This window comes from Hippopotamus amphibius, chromosome 11 (genome assembly GCF_030028045.1).
Source record: "Hippopotamus amphibius kiboko isolate mHipAmp2 chromosome 11, mHipAmp2.hap2, whole genome shotgun sequence".
NCBI classification, from domain to species: domain Eukaryota; kingdom Metazoa; phylum Chordata; class Mammalia; order Artiodactyla; family Hippopotamidae; genus Hippopotamus; species Hippopotamus amphibius.
The window spans coordinates 90,260,333-90,286,388 of record NC_080196.1 but is presented as its reverse complement, the minus strand read 5'-3'; the positions used below and the strand labels follow the sequence as shown (position 1 = coordinate 90,286,388).

Below are 26,056 nucleotides of genomic sequence, written 5' to 3'. Positions count from 1 at the left end.
ACAAAAAAACACAAACACGTGGAGACTAAACAATATGCTACTAAACAACCAAAGGGCCACAGAAGAAATCAAAGAAGAGACATTTTAAATCCTGGAGACAAATGAAAATGGAAACACAATGATCCAAAATCTATGGGACACAGCTAAAGCAGTTCTAAGAGGGAAGTTTATGTTAATACAAGCCTACTAGAGAAAACAAGAAAAATCTCGGGCTTCCCTGGTGGCACAGAGGTTAATAATCCAACTGCCAGTGCAAGGGACATGGATTCGAGCCCTGGTCCGGGAAGATCCCACATGCCACGGAGCAGCTAAGCCCATGTGCCAAGCTACTGAGTCTGTGCTATAGAGCCTGCAAGCCACAACTACTGAGCCCCCGTGCTACAACTACTGAAGCCTGTGCGCCTAGAGCCCATGCTCTGCAACAAGAGAAGCCACTGCAGTGAGAAGCCTGCACACCACAACGAAGAGTAGCCCCCACTCACCGCAACTAGAGAAAGCCCTCGCACAGCAACAGAGACCCAACACAGCCAAAAATTAATTAATTAATTTAAAAAAAAGAAAACAAGGAAAATCTCAAACAATCTAGCCTTACACCTAAAGGAATTAGAAAATGAAGAACAAACAAAACCTAAAGTTAGTAGAAGGAAAGAAATCATAAAGATCAGAGCAGAAATAAATGAGATAGAGACTGAAAAAAATAGAAAAGATCAGTGAAACTGAGAGTTGATTCATTGAAAATATAAGCAAAATTGGTAAACTTTTAGCCAGACTCATCAAGAAAAAAAGAGAGAGGGCCCAAATCAATAAAATCAGAAACAAAAAAGGAGAAGTTACACCTGATACCACAGAAATACAGAGGATCATAAGAGACTACTATAGGCAACTATATTCCAATAAAATGGACAACCTGGAAGAAATGGACAAAGTCTTAGAAAGGTATAACCTTCAAAGACTGAACCAGGAAGAAATAGAAAATGTGAACAGACCAATCACAAGTAATGAAATTGAAACTGTGATTAAAAATCTTCCAACAAACAAAAGTCCAGGACTAGATGGCTTCACAAGTGAATTCTATCAGACATTTTTAGAGAAGAGCTAACGTCCATCCTTCTCAAACTATTCCAAAAAATTTCAAAGAAAGGAACACTTCTGAACTCATTCTGTGAGGCAGCATCACCCTGATACCAAAGCCAGACAAAGACATCACAAAAAAAAAGAAAATTACAGGCCAATATCACTGATGAACACAGATGTAAAAATCCTCAACGAAATATTACCAAACTGAATTCAACAATACATTAAAAGGATCACACACCATGATCAAGGGGAATTATTCCACGGATGCAAGGATAGTTCAATATCTGCAAATCAACATGATATATCACATTAACTAATCAAAGAATAAAAATCATATGACCATCTCAATAAATGCAGAAAACTCTTGACAAATTCAGCATCCACTTGTGATAAAAACTCTCCACAAGGTAGGTATGAAGGGAATATACCGCACATAATAAAGGCCATATATGACAAGTCCACATCTAACATCCTACTCAACAGTGAAAAGCTGAGAGCATTTCTTCTAAGATCAGGACCACAAAAGGATACCCACTCTCCCCACTTTTATTCAGCATAGTACTGGAGGGACTTCCCTGGTGGTACAGTGGTTAAGAATCTGCCTGCCAATGCAGGGGACGTGGGTTCTATCCCTGGTTCAGGAAGATCCCCTATGCCGCAGAGCAACTAAAGCCTGTGTGCCTCAACTACTAAGTCTGCACTCTAGAGCACATGAGCCACGACGACTGAGCTCAAGTGCTGCAACTACTGAAGCCCATGTGCCTAGAACCCATGCTCCACAACAAGAGAAGCCACCACGATGAGAAGCCCACACACCACGACAAAGAGTAGCCCCTGCACAAGGACGCAGATACAGAGAATGGACTGGAGAACTCGAGGTATGGGAAGGGGCGGGGGGTGAAGGGGAAACTGAGACGAAGCAAGAGAGTAGCACAGACATATATATACTACCAACTGTAAAATAGATAGTCAGTGGGAAGGTGTTGTATAACAAAGGGAGTCCAACTCGAGGATGGAAGATGCCTTAGAGGACTGGGGCGGGGAGGGTGGGGGGGACTCGAGGTGGGGGAGTCAAGGAAGGGAGGGAATACGGGGATATGTGTATGAAAACAGATGATTGAACTTGGTGTACCCCCAAAAAAATAAAAAAATAATAATAATAAAAATAAAAAAAAAAAAGAGTAGCCCCTGCTTTCCTCAACTAGAGAAAGCCTGAACACAGCAACGAAGACCCAACACAGCCAAAAAATAAAAATGAATAAATAAAGAAAAGTATCAAAGCTAAACAACAACAACAAAAAACCATAGTACTGGAAGTCTAGCCACAGCAATCAGACAAGAAAAAGAAACAAAAGGAATCCAAATTGGAAAGGAAGAAATAAAACTGTCTCTGTTTGCAGATGACATGATACTATACGTAGAAAAATCCTAAAGATGCCACCAAAAAAACTTTCAGAACTAATAGAGTTCAATAAATTTGCAGGTTATAAAATTAATATACAGAAATCTGCTTATATTTCTATACATTAATAATGAACTGTTAGGAAGAGAAATTAAGAAAACAATCCCATTTACCATAGCATCAAAAAGAATAATATACCTAGGAATAAATCTAACTGAGGAGGTAAAAGACCTGTACTCAGAAAACTATAAAACACTAATGAAAGAAATTGAAGGTGACACAAATAGATGAACAGATATGCCATGTTCATGAATTGGAAGAATTAATATTGTTAAAATGACCATACTACCCAAGGTTTAGTGCAGTCCCTATCAAAACACCCATTTTTCACAGAACTAGAATGAATAATTCTAAAATTTGTATGGAAACACAAAAGGTGCCAAATAGCCAAAACAATCTTGAAAAAGAAGAACAGAGCTGGAGGTATCATGTTCCCTGCCTTCAGACTAGACTACAAAGCTACAGTAATCAAAACAATATGGTACTGGCACAAAAACAGACATAGATCAATGGAACAGAATGGAGAATTCAGAAATAAACCCATGCACTTATGGTCAATTAATCTATGACAAAGGAGGCAAGAGTATACAATGGAGAAAAGACAGTCTCTTCAATAAGTGGTGCTGGGGAAACTGGACAGCTCCATGTAAAAGAATGAAGTTAGAATATTTTCTCACACCATATATAAAAATAAACTTAAAATGGCTTAAAGACCTAAATGTAAGACAAGAATTCATAAAACTCCCAGAAGAAACAGAACATTCCTTGACATAAAGCATAGCAATATTTTTTTGGAGCTATAAAAAAGGCAAAGGAAGCAGAAGCAAAAATAAACAATTTAACTTAAAGCTTTTGCACAGCAAAAGAAATCATCAACTAAATGAAAAGACAGCCTACTGAATGGGAGAAAATATTTGGAAGTGATATGACTGATAAAGGGGTTAATATCCAAAATATATAAACAGCTCATAAATGCAATATCAAAAAAAAAAAAAACCCAACCCAGTTAATAAATGGGCAGAAGACCTGAATAGACATTTTTCCAAAGAAGATATACATATTGGCCAAAAGGCATATGAAAAGATGCTCAGCATCACAAATCATCAGAGAAATACAACTCAAAACCACAATGAGATATCACCTCACTCCCTTCAGAGTGACTGGCATCAAAAAGAACACAAGTAACAAATGTTGGTGAGGCTGTGGAGCCCGTATACACTGTTGGTGGGAATGTAAATTGGTGCAGCCACTGTGGAAAACAGTATGGAGAGTCCTCAGAAAACTAACAATAGAACTACCATATGACCCAGCAATTCCACTCCTGGGTATATATCCAAAAAAAACAAAAACAATAATTCGAAAAGATACATGCACCCCAGTGTCATAGCAGCATTATTTATAATTGCCAAGATATGGAAGCAACCTAAGCAAACTATGAAAACTACCTCAATTTGGTAGTAAGTTGAATCTTTCTGAAAATAATAAAATTAATATAAATTCCTTGGGAAGAGAAGAGTCGTATGTAAATTCTTCAAGTAAATATAGAAGAGTTGTTGATTGACCCTCAGTAGTGTATTAAACTAATGGCGATCATGTTGGTTTTAACCTGTAGGCTTTCCTAAAGTTTACTTTCAGTAGATTTCACTTGCTAGTCCTGACTGGTTTGGGTAAGATGACTTTTTCCACCAAACTCAGTTCTTAAAATTTTTTTGCCTATATCAGGCATAAAATCAGGAATATAGACAATTAATTACAAAGAACTTATCGATGAGATACATTGGTGGGGTACTAACATTCATGGGTTTCATCCTTAACAGACTACTTTTACATGTATTATGATTGTTTCCTATGCAATAGATAAGGCAACTTTTTCATTTTATAAACGAAGATACTGAGCTACACCTAATAATAATCATCGTTGCTGACATTTTGTGAGCACTTACCTTGTGCCAGGCATTGTTCTTTCTGCTCTGCGAGTATTAACTTATCTAATTCTAAGAACAACCCCATGAGGCAGACACAATATTTTCCCTCGTTTTATAGATCAGGAAATTCAGGCATAGAGATGTTAAATAACTTGCCTAAGTTTATAAGGAGAGTTGGGATTTAAACCCAAGTAATCTGACACCTGATAAGTTCTCCAAACCACTGCACAGTCCTGCATCTGGAAGAAGTGGAGCGTCAGGTCACGTTGTTAGTATCACAGGCAGGACCCAGACGAGGCCTCTGACTTGGATCAGTCTGTAGGGACACTGCCACAGTGTCTAAATCCATCTAATTACACATGTTTGGTCTCTGTCTTGTCCCCCAGTTACATTCTATCTTTCCTTTTTTCCCCCCTTTTATTGAATTTTGATTGCTGTACACATCGCATCTTCCTTGCAGACATAAAATATCTTCTGTCTCCTTTGTAAATTCTCTGGTTGTTTCTTCCACTGAATAGGTTGTCAAGGGTATCATCAGTGTATTGGTTAAAACACAAAAACTTGAGGTGCAACCAAAATTCAAAAATATTTTTGCAGAATTTACTTATTTTACATGTATAAAATGTCCATTTAAAAATAAAGAGACCTTACCCCCCCAAAATAATAAATAAATAAATAAAATTTAAAAATAAATAGAGACTTAATTACTATTTATAAAAATCATTTTCAGTACCTGCTCTGTCTAAACTCTGTGAACAAAATTTTATCCCAGAATTCCCCCAAAGAGTTTAAAATCTGACTTGGAAAAAACAAGACCCATAGGCACATGTTGAAAACCAACCTGTCATGGACAAAATAAGCAACTTGCAGAGGAGCTGGTGCCAGCAAACTGCCTGAGATAAAGAAATGATTTATTTGGAATCAACAGCAGTGTAGCCAGGCGTTGGCTGCCTTTGTTTTCGCTCATTGCCACAGTCTTTCAAGGCACAGGCTTGTTATGGTTCTGGCTCCAGCTGGGTCTCTACTTTCCAGAATAAATCCATTTCAGTGGCATTTATGTCATACCATGCACCTCCCACTAGAATGGTTAGGAGAAAAGTTACTGTGCATTTGAACAATTAATATTTAGGAGAGTAATCCTGAAAAAAAATCTAGAAAAATGTTTGGAAATAGCTCTTAGTTAACTTAAAATATTTCACCTATAATATAGAAAACATAATTGGAAATACTCAACTTTTTAAAAAACGTAAATTTTCATATTTTTGCAGGCATCGCTGACTATAAACACTTGTCTATAGTGTACAGTGTAGTCTCTTGAATAAAAAGTGACCTACAGTCTTCTTAATTTATTAACATTGTGGTTTTTAAGTGATTTCCTAAAAAGATGATGACATTCTTTTAGTTTTTAATATCAAGTGTTAAGAGACAGAGTTATTTTCAAACGTTACTGTGTTAGCATCTTGCTACATAGTTCAGGCTGTGCTGTGACATGAAAGAAAAAAATTACAGCTTGCTGTTGATTATCCCTGGTGATCAGAGATAAGAGTGTTGTGGATAAATTAAATTGATAAATAATCCCCAAAACATCATTTTAGCCATTAGCTTCAAATTCCTTTCTTATTAAGACTTTTTTTTTGACAGTTACTGTTAAGCCTCAATATTAATAGGTTTTAAGCTTTAGCTTTCTCTTCCTTCCTTCGGATGGGTGCTGCTCTCTAAATGAAATATAAATGCAAGGTGAGACAGCACAAGAAAGTGCAGAATTCAGGAAGCTACTTAATTCACAGAATGGATAATTAACCCTGAATATTCAGGGGTTGGCTCTGATTCAGCCATCAAACCCTTTATAGAGAGGACTGACTTAGGAGAGCTAGTGAATTAAAAGCCAGGTCACTCTAAGAAATGGAACAATGATCATTTGACTACCATGTGAGAAAGGCATCTACTGAAAATACATCTCATACATCTACTTGTTTAATAAAATAACACTTTACATTCCAGGTGATCACCTTCTTTAGCTCAAGGTTGCTACAAGCTGGAGCTGAGCTGTCAGTGGAACGGGTCCTGGAAATCATCAAGCAGGGGGTCGTCGCACTGCCCAAGGACAGGCTGAAGGTAAGACCGGAGGAAGAAACATACTGTTGTATCACTTGATATAAATATTATTGTCTGAGCAGGCTCTATTCAGAATCACGCCACTTACCCAGCACTTGCGCTGGAAAAGGCTCTCTAAATATTGCCTACTCTCCTGTATACTGACACACAGAGCTGTGATGAAGGATTCTGACAGTTTTCCAAAAGAAACAGCAAAAGGACTGTCTTCACACCACTGCATATCCTATGAGTAACCACTGCATATACTGTGAATAATTCATATACTGTGAATAAAGGAGCACCTTAGTTTTTAACCCAGTGAAATAAATTCAGTCTCGTAAGTATCATCAAGGGTTGATGGGAAGGTGGTGGTGGTGGTGACAGTGATGATCACTGCAACAGTAGCTGCTGCTTACACAATGTTTACTCAGTGCTTTGGGGAGATTCTAAGGGTCTTCATATATTGACCCAATCCATCGTCACGGCAGCCCTTTGAGGGTAGGTAGTGTTATGATCCTAATTTTCAGATGAGGAATCTGGTGCGCAGAGAAGTTAAGTAATTTAACTGAAGCCATACAATTAGAAAAGTAGGGAACTAGGAGATTCATACCCAGGCCGTCTGGCTCCAAAGTCCGTGTTCATAATCACCACGCTATTTACGGTGTGCCTGAGTGTAGCTATAGAAAGAGGATCACTTCATGGAAGAGGTAGGGGAAATCTTGTATTTTGAGGAGGCATTTACATTTGTGTGTTAGATGTGTCCCTGAAGTGATCTCATGATGTAAACGCATACTTCAAGACTAATTTTCCCATAGGAAAAGTTGTAAATGGGCTACTTGGGGGAAGGTGTGTGAATGTGCAGCATTGTTGCCTATTTTTACCTTAATACTTCTTTTAATTTTTTCCTTCATTGCCTCTCGTTTTTTTAGAGCGCTCATTCCTAAATGAACAGCACACAGGACGTCATAGTAAATGTTTGGCCTTCTTCATAGTGTTTTATCACAACTAACTTCTGTTCCAAAGCTACTGTTTGGGGGGCTGTGTTTTTCAGCACTATTAAGAGAACTGCTGCTTAGTGAACATTGTAGAGTATGAAAATATTTTCAGTTGTAATAACAGAGTTTATAAAGCACCAGCATGTGAGTCATAATCACTTGCAGAAGTTCCACTGTGCGCAGCATCCGTGCGGTTCCCGCAGTGCTGAGCAGAGGCGGAGGGGTTTCTGCTTCTCAATTAAAACGGCACCACCATGTGGCAAGAACATAAAACCCAATTACAGTTCCCCAGACCCTCCAGCCTTGACTTCACTCTCTTTTCCTGACAATTCCTTAAGTGTAGAGAATTCATATTATTTCCTTTCTTACCTAAAGTGAGACATCTGAGGTCTTTTGGGTTTTTTCTTGCTGTTTCAAATTTATTTGAACTATATACCATGTTAACCAGTACAAAACTCCATGATGATTAGACTGGCAACTCACAGGAAGTGATGGATTCTGGTGTTTAAGCTAAGTCCAGAAAGAAGTGGAACCATCAAGAAACCATAAGGAAAGGGTAATGCAGAGGAGTCAAGGGAAGGGAGATTTTGATGAGATCAAAGAACCAGCATAGTAGAAGTAATGAAAATTGTGATTAGAGGGCAGTATATTTAGACCAAAGAAGTTCAAAAGGAGCAGATCTCCATGACAACATGATCTGGATTCAGCCATGAGTGGGGGACTGAAATGATATAGATGTGAATAAAAGTCGGTGTTACTGAGCCAGTTAATGAATTGGAAGCCAAGGATGGGCCATACACATGGGCATCATAGTCACCCCGGATGATAAGCCATGGGTGGAAAGAAAGACTGAGCCAGATGCTACAGTAAATGGGAGAGCAGCCTAGGAGTCAGTGGGTGGCAGCTATAAGGAGAAGAAGCTGGTACAGCCTCATGTGAACAGAGCTTGGTACTCAAGGGTAGAGGAATAATAGCCAAGGAACAACAGTGAAAATAAGATAGCAGCTGCACCTCCAGACCCTGAAGGCTGGGGAGAGTGAAAGAACAAGCAGCTTCTGCTTCCAGAGGCTCCAGGGGTTTGGGAGTCCTGAGGGGAGAACCAGCTTTCAGTTAAAGAGGTGATGAGGAGAGAAGATTCAGCGCAGGGACTGAGAATGTAGCGGGGCATGATAACCAAGAGGTCAGGGGTTGAAAAGGCAGTGTGGGATATGGGAGGCAGGGAAGTAACAGGAGGTTGGACCAGAGGAGAGAAAACACAAAGAAGAATGGGGACGAAAGAACAGGAGAAGATGGCAGTGACCAATGATGAGGACATACGACTTTAGGTTTAAGCTTGCCGCAAGTTTCTGTCAACACTGAATAAGGCTTTATCAGGCATCTGCTCCACGACAGCTATTGCTGTAAGTGCTTGGGCACATGGTGAGCAAAGATCCCTGCCCTTTCAGGATTTGTAATCTAGCAGGAGGAAACAGGCAATGAACAATCAGCATAATATAGTAGGTAACAGATTGATCTAGGGTACTGGGATGTGATAAATGCTCTGGAAGATAAAGAAAAGATAGAGCAGATTAAGGAGGTTGGGGAGAATCAGTGAGGATGTGGTGGGAGAAGGTGGGAGAATTACGGAGAATGGTCCGGGCAGCCTTTAGCAAAAAAAGGTGAGAGAATTAGGCGTGCTGGTTCAGAGTAGAGCCCTAAGCAATGAGAACAGCTACTGAAAAGGTCCAAAGCCAGGAGCATGCCAAGCATGTTAAAGAAATAATGAAAAGAACGAAGCAGCTAGAGTTGTACAAACAAGGGGAGAGGAACAGGAGGTCAACAAAGATGATGGGGGGTGGGGAGGTGCAGTGAAGTGGGGAACCAGTGCAAGATTTTGAGAAGAGGAGAGGCATGATAGGGTTTCAGTTTTAATAGGATCACTCTGGCTGATGTGGTACGGGTAGACTATAGGGCAACAATGAAAGCAGAGAGATCAGTTAGATTATTGCTTGACTTGGACCATGGTGGAAAGGTGGAAGTGCTGACAGAATTTGTCCAGGAAGTTGTCTGGTGGGCAGAAGAGTGCATTTAGGCCTTTTAGGAGATAGCTGTGGTCTGCATTGATTACAAAAGCTCCAGGAAATGGTGGCTGAACGTAGATTCTGATGGACTGGTTAGAGAACTGGTGTGCAAGTATTGGAAGAATTGTTTATGGAAGCGGATTTGGACTTGGACTAGGTGGTCTCAAGGACAACTTTCAGAGGTTGGCTAGCTGAGTCTTTCATGATTTGATGCCTGGCTCTGCTTTGCTAAATGTTGTGCAACTCAGCAGTATACGTGAGTCAGTCTACTACTAGTGTATAGAGGCTGTCTGTGCTAGACAATTCAGAGCAAACTTTGGAGGCCACACCTTAAGACAGTTTGGAAAACTTTCAGAGAATCACCAAAATTGTGAAAGAACACAGGTAGTGATTAGGAGAATTTACAGGATCCAAGCAGAAGAGACTTGTCTTCAAGTACTGGAAGAATTGTTTATGAAAGCAGATTTGGACTTTTTTTTCTTTTTTGATTTATTGGCTGTGTTGGGTCTTCCTTGCTGCATGCGGGCTTTCTCTAGTTGCGGCGAGAGGGGGCTACTCTTTGTTGTGGTGCACAGGCTCCTCATTACCGTGGCTTCTCTTGTTGTGGAGCGTGGGCTTCAGTACTTGCGGCACACGAGCTCAACAGTTGTGGCTCACAAGCTCTAAAGCGCAGGCTCAGTAGTTGTGATGCACGGGCATAGTTGCTCCGCGGCATGTGGGATCTTCCTGTAGCAGGGATCGAACCCGGGTCCCCTGCATTGGCTGGTAGATTCTTAACCACTGCACCACCAGGGAAGTCCCAGATTTGGACTTATTAATATGTGTGGTCTCAGGAATAGGAGCAATGGGTAGAAGCTACATACAGGAACTTGCATTTCAGTCCCGTATAAGGAAGAACTTTCTAAGAAATGAAACTACAGTTGACCCTTGAACATTGCAGGGGTTAAGAGTGCAGACCCTCCACACAGTCGAAAACTCTGATATAATTTATAGTCAGCCCTCTGTATCCACAGTTCCTCTGAACCCACAGATTCAAACCACGGATCGTGTAGTACTGTAGTCTTTACTGTTGGAAAAAAATCTATGCATACGCGGATCCACACAGCTCAAATCTTTGTTGTTCAAGGGTCGTCAGTCTTTACAGATGCAATAGGCAACTTCTGGGAAGTGGTGCGTTCACTCTCACTGGAGATGTTAGAGTAATAGGACGATGGCCACTTAACAGGTATGCAAATAGGTTCCATCTGGGATGAAGCTCTTATCTTTTGGTACTAGCTGGCCCGCACAGTGATGGAGAGGGATTCTAAGGCTGAGTTCAGGTGCAGCAGGAAGCGTGCTGAGATCCATTAACAATGCCTGCCATTGGCAACAGGAGCAGAAAGTCAGGAGCACATGCTCAATTATTTGCCATTCCAATTATAAGGACTCAAATATCGGTTGGGAAATCCAACTATGTAACTTTTAAGAACCTTTCCATTCCTAAGAGTATAATATTGTCTGTGTATGTACTAAAATTATCATTCTCCACAAAGAAGGAAACTGCATAAATTTTTGATAAACAGTTTTTACTCTCAGAAGATGCAAGAAACAGTAAGGAAATATTATTAATCTGGGGATTTTTTATAACAAAGAGCTCACCTTTCACTTCTTAATAGCAGAGGACATAGTCAGATTTGTATACCAGAAGAACATGGATTGCTAAAAGGTGTATGTGGCTCATAACAAGAAAAAATATAGTTCAAGAATGATGGAAAACAAATAAAAAATATGAGCTATCCAATCACTGATTATCCTGTACAAACCAATACAGAACTTCGTTTGCACTGAAGTCTCTGTTTTCAACTCTGCATCACAATTGCCTCCTTCTCCAGTCTCCTCTGCATCGCAGAGAAGCAACCAGAGTACATTTCCCAGAATCCTCCTGTCTGTGTAGTTCCGGATTGGAGTTGGCCAAGGAGAGGCTCACTTGCATGCGATTTGGAAGGCAGAAGAGAAGGAGGCATTATTCTCCAGAGGCAGCTCCTGCCTGGCTTGGTGTGCTGTAGGCGGCAAGGGTCAGTCCCCCCGGAGATACTAAGGTCTGCAGCAGCTTGCAGTGAGCTTTCGAGAACCTCCTAGTCCAGTGCTGTAGACAGTCTTCTGCTACAGCTTCCCTGATCTTGCCTTTCCAGCAGTTGCATGAGCCTCTGTTTTCCTTACAAAATCCTTTATGCTTGAGTTATAGAGAGTAGTTTCTGTTTTCCCTACCAAACCTGTCAGAGAAATAAAACCCCTGATTATAAACAGAAAACAATTTAATATAGGAAATTTGAAAGTCATAGAGAAGCCAACTTCAGCAAAAACCAGTGCTGGCTTTCAGGATATCAGAAGTGGCAAGAATGTCATCCCCGATGGTCTGGCTTGCCTACAGCATCCCTGTGGGGGTCTGCAGGAAGATTGCTAGAAACCACTGGCAAAATGTTTGCTAAAGCCCACAGCCTGCCCACCACTGTTTCCAGAGCACCAGTGGCCTCTGTTTCTCTTCCACCTTCTGAAATACAAGTTCCTCTCATCACCACAATCTAACCCAAAGCCCTTCTGGAGAGATGCTAGGACAAGTAGTTTCCAGGCTTTCAGAAGCATGAAAGGGGAGGAAAGGTGCTTGAGTTGCCAACAGCGTGGCATATGATCAAAAGAAACTAAAGAAGCAGAATGAGAAGTTCCGTGACAAGTGTGGATTTTTTAAAGAATATGTTTAAAAGACAGGAGGAATGGTATGTGTAGAGGCCAGATGTAACAGAGCAGCATGAACTTATGCAGATGTTGTCCGAAGACTCGAATTGGAAGGGGACTTTGATCCTCTGAAAGGAGAAAGCAAAGAAAATAAGAAATTGTGGGCCTTCAGCATAGGAACAGTGGACAAGATTACATGACTGATTGATTGACTGATTGATTGATTGATGCATTCTCCCATTTTCTTTTTCTTTTTTTTCCCAAGAACTTTTATTGAGATACAATCAACATACAATAAATTGCATATATTTGAAGTGTACGATTTGATACTGTTTTTCTTATTAGTAATATATATATGGCAATCCCAATCTCCCAATTCATTTTCAAATGCTAGTTTATCTCCTTTAGGGAGAATAGTCTCCAACTGGAAACGAGTATATCCTCTAAATAAAATTGAAGTCCAAGATAACTACATGAATGGTACGAGAGCTGCCAGCCTTTTTCATCTTAAGGATCAAATGCACAGTTTCTCACGATGCTGGCAGATATAACCTGTAACATTTGAGAACTCAAGCCCCACAATAATACTAATCATACTACAATAATACTACAAGACACTTTTCTAAGCACTTTATAGCACTATGAGTTGATGCTATTATCGTGATTTTCTACACAAGCCAGCTACAGCTTTAGAAAGGTGAAATTACTGCCCAGATGCAAAGCTGTTCTTCAAGCCAAGGCAGTCTTTCTCCAGAGTCTGTTTTGTTCACCACCGTCCGGTACCCTGTCCCCTTCCGTGCTGGTAAGGGCGCACTAGGATCGTTACGTTCCATCAGAGAATCACACTGGCAAACCAAGCTGTGTGCACAAGCAGTTGAAGTTATAGCAAAGAGCCTGTAAGTCACATAAGGTGAGGAGTAGAGGATCTGTAACCTGGAAAAGAGGAAAATATGAAAACTATGTTCAACTACTTCAAGGATTATACTGTGAAAGAGGAATTAAGCTTTTCGTTTTATGCCATAGAGCAATGGGTAGTAACTGAACAAAGACAGGTACTAGTTCCCCCCTAAGGAAATGTTTTCTGAGGGCAAAGTTGTTTAGCAATCCACATGGGACTTCATGAAGTAGTGAAGTGTTGTATTCACAATGAAGTCTGTATGGTAAATGTGAAAAGAGCACCAAATGACAAAGGAACTCAAATCTGTAACATAAGGGAAAAAGACTGAAAGAGTTCCTGTTAATAAAATGTTACACAGGATGATCCCAAAGATTTCTTGCAATTCTTATGAGTCTAGAATTCTGTCTTCTAAAATTCCGTGAAGAATTTTTGAAGAGCAGTGCTCTAGTAACATCCTTCTATATAGAGGTCAAGCCCTGTTGCTCCCTGATAAGGTCTGGAGTCCTTAGGCTGGAATTCGAGACCATTCACAGTCTAACCCCAACCTGCCGTTCCAGGCCTTTGTCTTCCTACTTCCCATTACCCACCCCAACCCTGTGTTCCAGCCAAGCGGAAATATCTCTGTGCCTTCTTCTTTCCTGCACTTTTGGAGTTGCTAACACAATTTTCTTTTCCCAATATACCATTCTCCCACCTTTGTTTTTTGCTTACTCGCATTCTAGGCATTCATCGAAGCCCTTGATAAATTTAACAACTTTTATGAAGCCTTTCCTTTTACTCCTCAACCTACCTGTGCCTCCATCCTCTGAATATCCATTGCATTTTATATTTACATTTTGGGGGATTCCTCTCCTCTTCTCTCTGGTATGTAGTTACTTAAATGTTTTCTCTCTCCCACTCACCTGTAACTTCCTTGAGAATAAGGGTCCTGTCTTAGTCATCTGCATTCCCTTGATGCCTGGTTCAATGTCTGGTACGTAGTAGTTGCTCAGTAAATGTAATAAATAGATAAATGAAAAGCTCATTTTATATATTCTAAAGAGGAAATGGGGACTTGTTAGAATTCAGGAGTTCTGGAGTAAAATTTTCTGTCTCCAGACCTGCTTTTCTAATTTTTATTCTGCCATCCTCTTTGCAATTTTAATTCATTTAACTGTCTCTCCCTATATGTGTCAGGCACTGTTCTAAACTCTGAATACAGCAGTGGACAAAATAGACAGAAATCCCTGCCTCACAGAGCTTGTTTTTTTGTGTGTGTGTTGGGCGGGATAAACAATAAGAGAAATAAGTAAAATATTTGCAATTTTTTTGTACGCTGGTATTTTATTTTTTGTTATTTTCTTTTTTTAATTGAAGTATAATTGATGTGCAATATTATATAATTTACAGGTGTACCATGTAGTGATTTGCAATTTTTAAAGTTTATACTCCATTTATGATTATTATAAAATGTTGGCTATATTTGTTGTGTTGTACAATATATCCTTGTAGTTTATTTTATAATATTTACTATTTTAGATAGCAGTAAATAAGAAAAATAGGGCTTCCTTGGTGGCGCAGTGGTTGAGAATCCACCTGCCAATGCAGGGGACACAGTTTCAATCCCTGCTCCAGGAAGATCCCACATGTCATGGAGCAACTAAGCCCATGTGCCACAACTATTGAGCCTGTGTTTTAGAGCCCATGAGCCACAACTATTGAGCCCATGTGCTGCAATTACGGAAGCCTACGCACCTAGAGCCCGAGCTCTGCAGCAAGAGAAGCCACAGCTGAGACAAAGCGAGAGAGTAGCACAAACATATATATACTACCAACTGTAAAATAGTCAGTGGGAAGTTGTTGTATAACAAAGGGAGTCCAACACGAGGATGGAAGATGCCTTAGAGGACTGGGGCAGGGAGGGTGGGGGGGGACTCGAGGGGGGGGGGGAGTCAAGGAAGGGAGGGAATACGGGGATATGTGTATAAAAACAGATGATTGAACTTGGTGTACCCCCAAAAAAATAATAAATAAAAAAAAAAAAAGAGAGAGAGAAGCCACAGCAATGAGGAGCCCGCACACCACAACGAAGAGTAGCCCCCACTCACTGCAACTAAAAAGAAAGCCCGCACACAGCAAAAAAGACCCAACACAGCCAATAAAATAAATAAATTAAAAAATAAAATAAAATAAAATAAAAATAGAGGAGGGTAGACAATATTGGGAGGGAGCAGTTTTAGATAGGGTGTCCAGAAGAGAAGATACTTGAATCAGTGCCACCTTGATTTTTTTTTATATTTTATTTTAAAATAATTTTAGACTTGCAGAAAAGTTGCAAAAATAGTAGAGACAGTTCATGTAAACCCTTCATCCAGGATCTCCTGATGTTAACGACACATATAACTACATATAACTACAGTACAATTACACAAACCAGAAAATTAACATAAGTACAATACTGTGAACTAAATTACAGACCTTATTTGAATTACACCCATTTTTTTTTTCTCCCAGTATTCTTATTTCTGTTTCAGAATCCTTTCCAGGACCCACATTGTATTTAGTTCTTATATCTCCTTAGTCTCCTCCAACCTGAGATTGTTCCTCAGGTTTTCCTTATCACTCATGACCTTGACACTGCGGATGAGTGCTGGTCAGTTATTTTGTAGAATGCCTCTCAACTTGAGTTTTTCCAGTGTTTCCTCATGATTGTATTGAAGTTATGCGTATTTGGCAAAAATGCTGCGGAAGTGACGCTGCGTCCCTCTCAGTTCATCGTATGAGGAGGGACCGGGTATCAGCCTCTCACTGCTGTTACTGTTATGCTTGCTCACTGGGTTACTGTGGTGGCTACCAGAGTTCACTAGTGAAAAGTCACTGCTTCCCCCTTTGTTATGGATTACTGTCTTGGGAGTGAGACTACTGATACCCTGTTTCTCCTCAGACTTTTGCCTTGATTGCATCGTTCATCAGTGGAGCTTCCCTACACAGTTATTACTGTAGTGTTTACCTGATAATAATTTTGTATTTTATCCTGTAGATTAGAATTCAGTACTATCATTTATTTATTTTGCTGCTCAAATGGTTCCAGCTTTGGCCAGTGGGAGCTTCTCCAGGTTGCCTCCTGTATCCTCCCCAGCCCTGGAATCAACCATTTCTTCAATGAGCCTTGGTCTTTTTTTTTTTTTTAGTGGTATTTAGGAAACAAGACCGGGGCCCTAGGCCACCTTCTTCTTAGAACGTTCTGTACCCTTCCATTCACCGGTCCTTTCCCACCTCCTTTCTCTCCTGCGGCCAGTTAATGCTTCCTCACTCCGCTCTTATACCCAGGTAGCTCTTCTGTTGTGTCTGTCCCTCCCCTATGATAAACCGTAGCTCCTCTCTTTTGGATTGTCTCTCACTAGTTTTGTCTTTAGTCCATTATTTTCCTACTTATTTCAGTCCCAAATTTTATTTTCTAATCCTTTAGTGAACACTCCTGGCCCCAGAGCCCCTCCATGGGCCATAGCAGATACTGAAAGTCAATTTTGTAGTTCACTCTAATACTTACCTTAAAGCAAAATGAATTACAGTGTACAGGCTATATGTTTGAATGTCACTGTGTTCTTCATTTATTATACTATGTTCGGAAAGAAAATACCCTTTATATTTGAGACAGTAAAATATAGATGAAAAATATGTCTCGGTTTTTCAGGACTATAGCTAAATAAATGCAGAAATTAATTGATCTGTGGGAGGTCCCAGGCCAGTTAACTCTTAATTTAGAGCAAGATCTCATGGAAGCCATGTCATGGGTAAATTCCTTAAGTGGGCCGGTTAATTTTGTTCTGGAACATAGCAAGAAACTGTATTCCTGGCTGCAGCTTACCATCTCACTCTGTGGTTGCAAGAGGGACAGATGATGGAGGATGGATGATTCAGTTTAAAAAAAAAAAAGAAGAAGAAGAAAAAAAAATCCATCCCTAGTACTAGAAAAGAAACCAAAATTACATTTACTCACAGATGGTGAGTCATCCTCAGTTGGTTTAAATGATAGCACATTATTACCACAGATGTTTCTAGGAAAAAAAGACTGTTTATCTTTATAATCAAGCCTTATCTCAATTATTTTAATCATCTTTTTGGATTGTTTATAATAAAATGAATCACTTAAAACCTCTAGAGTTTAGTTCACAGAATTCTGCTGTATCTAAAGCTGATTGAAAATTCAAGCTGTGTGTTGAATAATATTTGTACTATACCACATGACAGCACATTATAGTCTTTTGGGTGGTTCACTAATATATACTGATAAAATAATTGTCGGGTATGTAATAATAGCTTTGTGCATGAGATTGATGTAAAAGAGGTTGTTTCAAATTGGAAATGCTGGTTTAGTAAGCTCTTTATGGAAGTGTGGAATAGTGTGTGTACTTACTGATTTGCTCTTTCTTAAAATATAAATTAAACATTTAAAAATTTTAAAACCACCTTTTGGGTTGTTAAGAGAAGCACAGTGCCTCTTACTCATGAGACATTCGCCAGCTAATGTCAACTGAAGAAGATGAGCCAGAAGTTTTTGAAGTTTCCCTTGCGTTGCAGAACTGAAGCCAAATTTGTAGAAGACTTATTCTTCCAGTTTTGGGCAAGTAAACATTAAGATCTGGAAGCCCATGGCATAGTAATTGACTTTCAACCAAATAAAATATTTTTCAATCAAATGTTATTTGACATAGCCTTGTAAAATATTTGTGTAATATCCTGTGTGGGAATATATACTCTTTGGATAAATCTGTCTATATAGTTAAACAACTTGGCTGTTCAGAGTAAATAGTATTAATATCATTCTAAACATCCTCTTCTTACTGGTATTGCGTGAAGTCTGGGAAAGGCAATACCAGGTAATTAGTTTTGGGGGGCCCCTCCTGCATAAACAGAGACATAAAGAACAGGCTCTGAAACCCTAAGATACTTATTTCTCCTTTAGAGTTTGGAAGGAAATAAATAAAGTTAGTGTGTCCTCCAGCAGCTCAGTCAGAAGACGCTGCTCAAAGTTCTCACTGTTTGCGTCCACCGCGGGGCCTGCCCCTGGCTCCCATTTTGCCTACTGTGCGCATTTGAAATGTCACGAGGATGGGTCAGAATTCATCCAGATCTGTACAGGTTCTCAGCCACCACCACACCACCCCGTGCTTAATTATGTAAAGTTTCCTGGTCCCCTCTTTTCTTCGGTTTAGTGAATTATCCATGTCATTTGAGGATTAAGAATTTTGCTGTATCTTGTGTTTGAAAATCAGGTCGTGAACCCGAAGATAACTTCTCTTTTAGTGTAAGTAGGAAACTATAGAATAATAGAAGTTACTGGCACTAACTGAACTTTTCATTTCATTCATTTAAGATACTTGATAAAGCATAGGAATTAAGAGTGGCTAGGTGATTTCACGCTAAATGATTTTTAAAGCTTTTAAAGCCCTCATTTTATTTCCACCTTTTAGAATACTTTCATGGTTGTTGTTAGTTGCATAAAGAGAAATATAGAAAGTTGACTGAAATTTCAAGAGTTTTTTTCATAGCGTCTTAATTTTGACTTGCTTAAAATCTTCTCCCATCTCCTATTAGAAGACTCTCCCTGTTCCCACCCCAAGTGTCTTTCGTTTCCCTGTCAGTTCTCTGTCTCCAGGGCAGAATACTGAGTGCCACCATAGTGTGCCCACCTCCTCTTGGGTACAGTAACCAACACTCGTGTCCACAGTGTCCTTACACATCCACTCTCCTCATGTGTTTCTACCCAAGGGAGTACGACTAGCCAGCCTCCTCTTCTGGGGCTGGGGCCCAGCAGTAGCCCTCCAAGTGACTTCCGATGTCGGCTCAAGTTTAAGAAGCGCAGCAGTAGATAATCCTCCGGACACACCACCTCTCTCCACCCTTAGGGCCTCTGCTCAGGCTTCTCCTTCTGGCCTCCATTGCTTTCCCCCAGATCCCTGCACACCTCACTCCTGCACCTCCTTAGTGAGCAAATGAAGCAGCTCTCTCAGTGAGGCCTGCCCTGACCTCCTTGTTTAAGTTTCAGCACTTCCAATCTCCCACTCCTACTCTAGGTTTTCCTTTTCCACAGCATTTATCACCTGGTATACGGTATAATTATTATTATTCTTTCGGATAACATAAGCTCCTGGAAAGCAGGGATCTGCACCTTTTGTGCACGGATGTATCTGAGATCATATCTGGAACATAGTGAGTACGTTAATATTTGCTGAATGGAAGAGAGAGAGGCAGAGGGGAGGGGGGCTGTTGACCACTGAGTGGTGTGGTCCCAGATGCTGCTTCAAGTAAACATTGTTTTTTGGAGAACAGCTCTCCATAGACTCTGCAAGGTCAACTTTCTTGCCAAAATATTATAGAGAAGCTAAGAGTGGAGGCCCTGATCACTTTGCTGAAATAGTTACATTTTTTAAGCCTATAATAATCGTTCTGCACTCATGCATTCTTATAGCTGCAAAACCCTGGTCTGAAGACCTCCACTTTAGTACTCCTCATCAGTAAGTTAATTACTCCGTATATTGGCCCCACTAAATTTTTAATAGTTTCTCAGGGGTTCTCTTCTTGACTCTCACAGCCATGATTTCATTATAGTTCAAACAGAGTAAAACATTCTGGCTTATGTTATTAGAGTAAAGTTTCTCAGGTGACGTTATTCTGTTTCTGAGTCTTTCTTGGAGGGTGAAGAACATGCGGGAATTATCAAGCTTATAGGAAGCCCTTCTTTTCCCCTGTATTTTAAAAATCATTTTGGACTGTTTTTCCTTTACCGTTTTCTCTCTCTCTCTTTATTTTTAGCTGCATCAGGTCTTAGTTGCGGCACACAGGATCTTTCAGGCACACGGGATCTTTTGTTGCAGCACGCGGGCTTCTCTCTAGTTGCGGCATGTGGGTTTTCTCTTCTCTAGTTGTGGCACACCGGCTGCAGAGTGTGTGAACTCAGTAGTCAGTAGTTGAAGCGCGCTGGCTTTGTTGCCGACGGCTGTGGGATCTTAGTTCTCTGACCAGGGATCGAACCTGCATCCCCAGCATTGCAAGGCACATTCTTTACCACTGGACCATCAGGGAAGTGTCTCTGTTTCTCCGTCTCTGCCTCTCTCTCTTTCTGTCCCTCCTTCCCTCCCTTCCTCCCTCTGAAATAGTATCTTAATTACTTTGAGGTGGCGACTAGGAAGCACTAAGCATGAAAGAGACAGCTCTGTGCTGGGCTTCTCTCCTTAAAAGGGGAGACTAGCACATTCCTGCCATTTCCTTCAAACCCCAAATGATCGCTGCAGAAGTTTGACAAGCAGAGTGCTCCCGTTCTAACCCTCCTTGAGTTTCTTGTCCACTAAAGACAGAGATCGAGTCTTACTCATGTGTTAGTTCTGCCTCTCATGGAACAGTAAACACAATCATAAATGGTTGCAGAAACTGCTGGAATAGTGTTGGCAGCTTATTTTTAGGACCATTCAATCCCATATGAAGAATATCATATGAAATACATGATCTCAAATATGCACGTGCACTCACACACACCCCACCCCCCACGCGTGCAGGATGCCGGTCTCGCTTTCCAAGTCACAGTTTTATACATTGAGAGGGAAGCAAATGGGAAAGCTTCACTGAGGACAGTCCCTCAGTTGACTCCCTCAGAGCAATTTTTTTAAGACAAGGATGGTAGAAATTTTAAAATGTTGATATTAGAATTCCTTCTGTATTGGTCTTGCGTAAGAACGAATCTGCTTGCACTGATTCTCCTTCCATCAAGGTGAGGATTCCAAAAGAAAGAACACAGTCACCTGGAGCATTGTTCTCCAGTGCAGGTTTCTGGATCCCACCCCAGATTCTGACTCAGCAGTCTGGGGATGAACTGGGGAACCTAGCTTTTTGAACAGTTCTCTGAGTGATCCCGATGATCTTCCCGATTGGAGAACCACTATTGTATGGCCCAGTTTTCTCCAGTTCCCTGCCCTTATAGAAACCAAGGAAATGATGGCTAGGGTTAACAGTAGCCTTGATAGGACTGGAACTGTTTTGTCTTCCTTTCCTACAAAAGACAGAGAACTTCCACTTCATGAACCTTAAAATAGAAGAGTTCTTTTACATAGACTTTTTACATGTAATCCAAATATGAGAATATCACAATTATTTTGTAAATTAAACAAATAGTAGCAAAAAATTAAAGGCTGTGGTCTTTTAAAATGTTGCATCTGCTCTTTCGTCCGACTTAAGTCTCCCTCTTTTGACTCAACTCCTTTTTCTTTGCTGTTTATCATCTAGTTACATTTATTGAGCACTTGCTCTGCACCAGGCCCCCTGCTGGGTATTTTTTTTTACAGGTGTTCTCATTTAGTCTTCCCAACCACCATATGAACTGCAAAGATAATTTACATTTTGTGAGTGAGGAAACAGGCTAAAAAGAATTTAGATATCAGACAATGGCTTGTCCAAGACTGTTTCAGTCCATCTTATCTTTGAGCCATAAAGAAGCCCTTCCTTCTTTGAAATCTTAAATTTTTGTCTCCTCCTAACTCACAAACCCATTTGCCTATTAGATCAACTTGTTTAACCTAAAGCATTCATAATATAACTAAGTTCTTGGTTTTGACAGTATCTGTGTACATTGTTGTAATTTTTGGAGCGTTTGAACAGTTGTACCCACTGCTGCTTCATGGAGTATTAGAACACTGTTAGGCTATTCTCATACATAATAATGAAATTGCACTACACATGCAAGTGGCTTCATGTCATATTTACTTTTAGCACAGCCATTCTTGATAAACTAACTCTGGTATTTGTTATAATGTCTTACATTATTTTTGTTTAATTAAACATATGGTAGATTTGTAAGCAGTTTATAGGATATTTTTTCTTCCTTTCAGTGGATGAGAATTAGATTAAGCTTAGTTTTTACTTTGTGATCTCAAAGAGTATAAAAAATTTGGTCTTTATTATTGTTACATTTTGAATATAGTCATGAAGACTGAAGCTCTTAGTTGAAAAATGATAAATATCTGATTTTTCTATAGCAAAAAAATTTTTGCCCAGTTCTCCAAACCATGGTTTCCAGTGACCGAGAGACACAAGTTCACAATGCAAGGGCAGCCGTGAAAAATGTTGATACCCTTCCTTTGAAAAGGAATCTGTGTTATTTTATCTTTACATCTCTGCTATTACTTGTTTTGTTTTGTTTTGTTTTTTGTTTGGCCATGCCATGTGGCATGGATCTTAGTTCCCTGACCAGGGATTGAACCCATACCCCCTGCAGTGGAAGCATGGAATCTTAACCACTGGGCCTCCAGGGAAGTCCCTCTACTATTACTTTTGATAGAATTATTTTCTTTGGTATAATCATAAATTTGTGATTCACAAATTAAAGTCTCCTAAAAATTTTGTTTTTTAGAAAACCTAAACCTAATCTACTATGTTGGTTAAAAAATAGAACCAGTTACCATTCTTCATCTGTCCTAATCGTGACTCTTCTATTAGGTTGACCATATGAAAGTTAATGAGATTGTTTCATTGCCTCTGCAGTTACTGTTCAAGTCATTTATTGCAATCCTTACAAAGTATTTTGTAATCTAATTTATGCCAAGAAATAATGGCTCCCAGATAGTTACAGAGCTGTTTATCTTTAATGGATGATAAGTAAAGACTGAATCATTTCTGATAAAAAGAGTGACTGACAAATTATACATAATAATTTGTTCTGTGGATTCTGCTTATTTTATTAGTATTCTCAAGTCAGCTTTTCTACATGGGTTTGTTTTTTGTATTTTTAAGTAAAAGAATAAGAAAGCTAAATAATTGTGTTGATATTTGGTTCTTATGATTCTTGAAAGGATGTTCTTAATTGAGCATATATCCCAAAAATTTCTGAAAACTTTTAAGGCAATATAAGGCTTTTTAAAGAAACCAAAGTCCATTATCTTATTAAACACTATTATAATTCATTACACATAGCAAAATTGGTCACTTGAGGGAACAAAACTGCTTTCGTTATGATGGCTTTCATTTCTAGTTGGAAGGGGCATATAACTAATCACACTGAGGTAGCTGGTAAGCATCTGGCCATACAGTTAAGAGTTTTTTGTACAGTTTGCTGATTTTAGAGGATTCGAGGCCCTAAAACCCTAACATAGTTCTATGAAGACTGAATAAGATTGATACTTAACAGTGAGTTTGAGACAGTTTGAGTTTATTAGATTGTAAAGATCACTACCCATATGCCCCCCTCCTGAAGAAAATCTAACATACAAAAAACCCAGCATTAAAAAATGATAAGTTACAGACTAGTTAGTTGTGTCCAGGAAGGATCTTGGCTCATCAAAAAGGTTTCTCACATGATCTTTCAAATAGAACTGACTCTGTTACATTTAAATAGGAAACAGTTTTTTAAAAGCACTTAAAGTCAGCTTTTCTCTGGCACTAGGTAAGTTAAACCAGACCTGTGTTTAGTATCAAATTATATTTTTGCTCAATGAGATTGAAAGGAATATATTTTATACCCATTTTCAGAAGTATGTTGAGTCACAAGAATAAGAACTTGTTCATAGTCTTACATCATACCTAGAATATAGTCAAGGTTCCATCTACTGATAAATCCCCCCCCCTTTTTTTTAAATTTTTTAAATTGTGTGAAAGTGAATATCCGTGAATACCCATGTAATCACCCTTCAGAACAAGAAATGGAACGTTGCCAACAGCCCAGAGTCCCAATATATATACCCTGTCCCCCGTAAGTACACACTGTCTCGCCTTTGAAGATGATGGTCTTTTTCTTTATAACTTTACCATCTGTGTGTATAGTGCCAAACAATATGATTTCCTGTTTTCAAACTTTTTGTAAATGGAATCATGCAGTTTATTTTCTTTTACACCTTTCTTCTTTCACTCAACGTTGTTTATGAGAGATGTTTATGTTGTCACACAAAGTTTGTTCCTTTCCACTGATGTATTAGTATTACATTATGTAAATAGTCCACGATTTATGCATTTTACTAATGTTAAACATTTAGATTATTTCCAATTTTAAGCTACTAAAAAATTCTCATCCTATCTTATACATATGTATGTATGTATTTTAATCTCATTTGATTTTGTTTCTTGCTGTATTTTCTATATTTATAGCATTTAACATACTACACTGCTTTGCATAGAATAGCTATTTATTAAATATTATTGAATGAATTTATTAATTCATTCAGCATGGTTGAAAATCAGCTTAAGGATACTTCCATTTAAGTATACACTACCAGATGACACCCACTTCAGAAAACCACTGTAAGGCCCAGACAAATAATACAAAACACAACTACCTACAGGTACTGGAGAGTGAATAGAAGCAAACAGACTCTGGCAGGGAGTTCATGCTCATTTAGAAGAGGGAGATAGGAAGTCACACAACTAAGGCTATGTCCAAGGCTTTAGCCTGGGGCAAAGTACAGTCCATGCAGTTAGTTTACTGTGTGGTGGCGAGGGACTCACATGGGAAAACTCTGTTTTTCTGACCTGGGGAACCCCAGAAATGAGGCTGGGAAAGCATGAGTGCTGAAGAGAGTAGAGGAATACCAAAAGGGGGAAGAACCAGAAGAGGAGTCCCCAGACTGTGTCTGTCCACACCTCTGACTGATCCCTGAACCATATGTGGGAAGCAGACTCAGAGCAGCTCAGCCAAAGATCAGAATTCTGAACTGAGACCAGACTTGCCACCCTGAAGGTGCAGAAGAATGAACAGATACTAGGAAAGTCTGGTGGAGAATGTACTTTCACTTGGAGGATGGAAAATAGCAAATTTCCCATCTCTGAGGTCTTTTAGCCTGAGGCTAATTACAGCCCATGGCACGTACGGCAGAGACGGGACGCATGGGGAAAGTTGTAAGCCTTCCTGGGCTGAAGCGCAAAATGAAACAAAAAAGCTGAGATTCCATGAACTCTGAAAATAGTAGAGGAACCCCAGAAGAGAAGGAATCAGAGAAGAGGATCCCTAAACTCTGTCTACCCACACTTCTGATCAAACCTTGAACCGCACATCTGTAGACCAAACTTTAAGCAGCCTAGCTAAAGACAAAAGATCTGAACAGAGATTGATGCTGCTACTGAAAATACAGAGTTTGCAGTTCAAGCCCAGACAAGAATTCCCACAATAATATCATTCAGCAATCCAAAATTTCCCAACATCCAAGGAACCAAGAAAATGGAACACGTTCTCTACATAAAAGAAAATCAGTTGTGTTCAACCTCAAAACGAACCGGATGTTGGAACTAACAGACAAGGATTTAAAAGCAGTTACTATAACCCTGCTCCATGTTTTCATGCATGAAACGTTTTCAGTGCATGAAAATCTCAGCAGACACATGAGAGGGCTCAGCTGAGAAGTAATGACAATAAAAAATCAGTAGTTTGCAGATACAAGATGCTAATACCAAGCAGAATAAACACAAATAATCCCACGTCAAGACACATTATCGTCAAAACTGTTGAAAGCAAGTGATAAAGCCCAAGAGAAAAATGGCACAGTACATACAGGGGAACAACAATCCAATTAACATCACTTCATGTTAGAAACCGTAGAGTGTTGAAGAGAATGGAACAAAGTCTTTAAAGTGCAAAAGAAAAACAATAGTCAACCCAGAATTCTGTATCCGTTGAAAAGATCATTCAAGAATGAAAGCAAAATAAGACATTATCAGGTAAAAGAAAGTAAGAGAACTTGTTGCCAGCACACTTGCATTTTAAAAAATGCATTGTAAAAAGTCCTTTGGGCTGAATGGAAATGATATCAGATGGAAATGCAGATTTTCAGAAAGAAAGAATATTTACCAGAAATGCCAAAAATCTAGATAAATGCAAA

The 26,056-nt window shown here is 39.5% G+C and overlaps 1 protein-coding gene across 1 annotated transcript in view; it reads left to right on the top strand.

Moving 5' to 3' along the window:
* The window catches only part of DYM (dymeclin), a 367,767-nt gene that overhangs the window by 300,316 nt on the left and 41,395 nt on the right, over nt 1–26,056 (top strand). The window contains exon 16 of the mRNA XM_057698938.1: nt 6,466–6,579. Coding sequence (XP_057554921.1) covers nt 6,466–6,579 — 114 coding nt within the window. The remainder of the gene's footprint in view (nt 1–6,465; nt 6,580–26,056) is intronic.